This window comes from Penaeus vannamei, chromosome 15, assembly GCF_042767895.1.
Source record: "Penaeus vannamei isolate JL-2024 chromosome 15, ASM4276789v1, whole genome shotgun sequence".
In the NCBI taxonomy this organism is placed as follows: Eukaryota; Metazoa; Arthropoda; class Malacostraca; order Decapoda; family Penaeidae; genus Penaeus; species Penaeus vannamei.
The window spans coordinates 15,270,682-15,275,681 of NC_091563.1; the positions used below are offsets into that span (position 1 = coordinate 15,270,682).

Consider the following 5,000-nt stretch of genomic DNA (forward strand, 5'->3'; position numbering starts at 1 on the left):
GTTTTGGTCCAGGAGACCTCTAGACCCAAGGGTTTCGCTTCATTCCAGAGCCGCCACTAGGGTTTCCAAAGACTCAGATAGAATGGCAACGTCATCAGCAAAGTCAAGGTCTGTAACCTTGATATTGCCCAGTATTGCTCCACAATGACTTTGAACAGTAGCTCTGCCCAGTATCCAGTCCATGCAAGTGTTGAAAACAGTTGGCGCAAGGACAGAGCCTTGCCTCACTCCTGAACTAACAGGAAAGAAGCTCGACAGGCCTCCACCACACTTTACAGCACTTTCAGTACCAGTATACAGGCTTGCTATTAGTCCAATAATCCTGGTTGGAATTCCTTTCAGTCTCAGGATCTCCCAGAGTGACTCCCGATGCACCGCATCGAACGCCTTCTTGAGGTCGATGTAGGCTGCAAGCAGCCCACGCCCGAATTCACGGCGGCGCTCTACAATGACTCGAAGCGCGAGGATACGGTCTATTGTGGACTTACCAGGAGTGAATCCGGATTGCTCCAGTCTCTGGTGCCTCAGTAGATGGTCTCTCATACGTCTCAGAAGGATGTGGACGAGAACCTTGCCTGTTATACTGAGCAGTGTGATGCCTCGGTGATTGCTGCAGTCCCAATGGTCGCCCTTCCCCTTCCAGAGAGGGATGACCACACCCCTCAACAGGTCAGGGGGAACGGTACCGGACCGCCAGATGGTAACCAGGACTGCATGTAACCCCCGTGCCATAGGTTCACCACCAGCCTTTAACAGTTTAGCTGGTATGCCGCAGATACCTGCTGCTTTACCACTCTTCAGCTTGGAAATCACCCCCCTAACTTCAGTTAGGAAGGGAGGGTCCTCACTGATGGTTGGATCTGGCAGCGGGATCTTGACACTACCCGCATCCAAGTCAACTGTTGGTGGGTCAACCTGGTATAGCTGCTCAAAATACTCCACACAGCAACAGGATCTGAAACGATCTGACCACTTACTGAGCAAACTGCTGTCACCTGTGAAGAGGGCTTGGAGTTTAGCTTTCTCAGGGCTTGGTATGCAGGACGAAGGTCATTTACTAAGAAATGGCCTTCTACCTCCTCTGCAAGACTCCTAATAAACTGTTCCTTGTCTCTTCTTAACAGAGACCGAGTTCTGCGCACATGAGAATGATGCAATTCCCGATCCCCTGTCAGACGAGTTGCATGACATGCATCTGTGGCTTCCAGTGTCTCCTACGAGATGGAATTCTGTACTGCTCTTGGGCGTACACCAATTGTATCTTGAGTTGCATCGTGTTTCACACCTGAAGGTATCCCACAGAAGAACAGGGTCTGTCAGACTGTCGAGCATTGCGAAACGATCAGAGATTGCCTCAGCAAACCCACAGGCACACTCCCCCTCCCTAAGCGTGTCTAAATGAAACACCCTAGGGTGATCATTTGACCGCTGGTGAGTTTTGAAGTGGACCCGGAGGGTAGTCACAACCAATCTATGGTCAGTACCACAGAATTCAGCACTCCTGTACACCCTGCAATTCTGGAGGATCCTCCAACGAGTGCTAACGAGTATGTGGTCGATCTCCTTGGCTGCATTACCCGCATCACTGTACCATGTTCACTGTACCTGGGCACTGGGACCAGGAGCCAGAAATTCTCAATTTCTGGGACCTAGCATAGTCCCGGAGAAGGAGGCTATTCTCACTACCGGCATCAGCTCCTGAACCATGGGGACCGACAGACATCTCATAGCCAGCTCGATCACAGCCAGATACCGCATTGAAGTCACCCAGAACAATACAATGTAAGTTTGGCGTAGAACATCTCTCACGTCAAGTTTACAAACATCGATAGGAGCGTACACAGCAATAAGAGACATGAAGCCAAAAGATAGCTTCAATCTCAATACCATTATACACTCATCAACAGGAGTAACCTCTACTACCGAGGGCTGGAGTCTGCTGGAGATGGCAATGGCTACTCCCTGGAGATGGTGGCCGTCGCTGCGGCCCGACCAGTAATAGGTGTAGCCACCTACACAGGTCATGTCGCTGCCAGTCCTCCTCACTTCCGAGAGAGCAGCCACCTCAACTCTCAGCCTCCCAAGTTCCCTCGACAGTAGAGGCAACCGATCATCCTGACGTAAAGAACAGACGTTCCAAGCCCCTACCCTGACTTCCTGCCTGAGGTTCAGCCTCTGGCAGTCACTCTGGGTAGATGCCACCGCTGCCACCCCCACCGACGCTGCCCTATATAAAAGGTGGATGCCCCGTCATCCACCTGTGGGGTTCCCGAGGGCTTTCCCCCACAAGCTTCACTCTGGGCTGGCGGCCACCAGAGTGCAGTTCCTGTTCCCAGCCTGCGCTCCAGCAATTGCCCTATATATATATATATATATATATATATATATATATATATATATATATATATATATATATATATATATATATATATGTGTGTGTGTGTGTGTGTGTGTGTGTGTGTGTGTGTGTTTGTATGTGTATATATGTATATATATACATATATATATATATATATATATATATATATATATATATATATATATGTGTGTGTGTGTGTGTGTGTGTGTGTGTGTATGTATGTATATATATATATATATATATATATATATATATATATATATATATATATATATATATATATATATATGTATACATATATACATATATACATATATATATATATACATATATATATATATATATATATATATATATATACTTATATATATGTGTGTGTGTGTGTGCGTGTGTTTGTTTGTGTGTGTATGTCTGTGTGTGTGTGTGTGTATGTCTGTCTGTCTGTCTGTGTGTGAGTATGTGAGGTTGTTTGTGAGTGCGTTTGTGTCTATATACATATGTATGTGTATGTGTTCGTAAGTGTATTATATGTATGCATACATGCATGTAAATATAGATGCATGTCTTCATATATAAGCCAACGTGGATGCACCGATATTATGCAAACATATTGAAAACCCGTTCCACGCTGCAGATTTTCACAGAACAATTGTAAATCACGACAAGGCTCATAACCTCCCCCCCCCCCCCTTCTGCCCATCAAGACCCCCGCCCCCCTCTCCAGACAGCAAAAGCATCAGGATATTCCCCAACCTTCCCGCAAGCTCCCGGATGTTCCCTCTCAGGAGCGCAGAAGCCCGCCGTCAAGAACCCCCCACCCCACCACCATCCCCACCCGGCCGTTCGCCCAGGACATAAACAATCGTTCGCGTACCATGACTGCATGCGCGTGACGTCACCCACGCGTCGCGGGCCTGAATCTACGACCGTGTTGTGACGTCTCGAGCCATCATTTCCTTCGTAACACAGAGGGAATCCGGCCAGAGCGACGTCCTACTCACCGATAACGTCAAAGTAAGTCTGTCCATTCGACTTTTGCAGAAGTTATTGAGGTAATTGAGTGGCGCGAGTTTCCCAAGCCACGACGACGGAGGGAAAAGTATGGGCGATGGGGAGGAGAGGGAGAGTCAGTGGAAGATGATAAAGAGGGTTAAAAAAGAGAAGGAGAGAAGAGGGAAAGAGCAAGGAGAGATAAGAAGAGCGGGAGAGAGTAAGTGGAAGATCATAAAGAGGGTTTAAAAAGAGAAGAGGGAAAGAGCAAGGAGAGATATGAAGAGCGGGAGAGAGTCAGTGGAAGATGATAAAGAGGGTTAAAGGAGAGAAGAGAAGAGGTAAAGAGGAAGGAGAGGGGAAAAGATGAAGAGGGATAAGAAGAGCAGGAGAGAGTCAACGGAAGATGATAAGAAGGACTAAAGAAGAGATGGGGGATAAGAGGGAAAGAGGAAGGAAAGAAGAGAACGTGATAAAGAAGAGATGAGGAGGAAAGAAGATGGAGCGAGATGATAAAGAGGGTTAAAGAAGAGAAGGGGAGAAGAACGGAAGATGATAAAGAGGATTAAAGAAAAGAATGGGGAGGATAAGAGGGAAAGAGGAAGGAAAGAAGAGAACATGATAAAGGTTTATGAGGGGATTAGGAGAAGCCGGAATTGAGAAAGGAATATGAAGAAGGCGAATAGAATAAAGATGGTTTAAAAAAGATGCAAGAAGAGAAAGAGAAGGAGAGGGAAATAGGAATTGGAAAGGAGAGAGGCTTATCCAAGGTCGCAGACCACGTGATTCGTGTTACCACGTAGGCGCCATGCCCCGCTTGTGCCCCTCATGGGTGACTCTAGTTATACACCCCATCACTTGGCCAGACATAAGGCCGACCCAGTTTGACCTCACACGTGACCCAGCCTCTCCGCTACCGCCCGCAGCCGCACCCAGCACTGTCCAGTCTCGTATCGTCTTTGTTTCTACTCGTGTGAAACTAATGAGTGAAGGGAATTACTTTTCTTACCAGTATTGATAAAGAAGGTTAATGCCTTAAAGAGGGTAAAAAACACGGAGGGAAAAATGGGAACTTCAAAAGATTTAAAAGAGGAAAAAAAGAAAAAGAAAGGGAGACAGGAAAATACTCAAGAACCAAAACCTAGATAGAATAAAAGGGGAGGGAGGGAGAGGAATGAAGCGAAAAAGGCGTAAAACAAGCATCAAATATAATTTTAGGACCGATAAGGAAGAGGCGATAAGAAGGAGGGAACCGTGAACTCTCCGCTCCTCGCCTCACGCCCACACACGCCCATCCTTTGTAACCCATCTTCACACGCCCGAGCGATATAACCCGAGGAACAAAACTATTATTTAGTGGTCTTTTTATCATTACCATTATTGTCATTATTATCTTTTTATTATTATTACTATTGTTAACGTCACTCTTATCATCATTAACTATTATCAGTATTATTACTATCATTATTAACATTAATATCAATATTGTCATCATCATTATTATTATCATCATCATCATTATTATCATTATTAGAGAGAGAGAGAGAGAGCAATGCACTTCCCTAGAGAACAGATGTGAATTTCTGTGCATGTGTAGAATATAATGGGAAATACAGTGACTTACGTGATTGTATAATAAAGGCAAACTGCA

At 45.6% G+C, this 5,000-nt stretch overlaps 1 protein-coding gene across 1 annotated transcript in view; it reads left to right on the forward strand.

The window, feature by feature from the left end:
- The first annotated feature begins 4,157 nt into the window (after positions 1 to 4,157).
- Positions 4,158 to 5,000, forward strand: part of LOC138864107 (uncharacterized) — an 11,243-nt gene continuing 10,400 nt past the window's right edge. The window contains exon 1 of the mRNA XM_070130143.1: positions 4,158 to 4,320. Coding sequence (XP_069986244.1) covers positions 4,158 to 4,320 — 163 coding nt within the window. The remainder of the gene's footprint in view (positions 4,321 to 5,000) is intronic.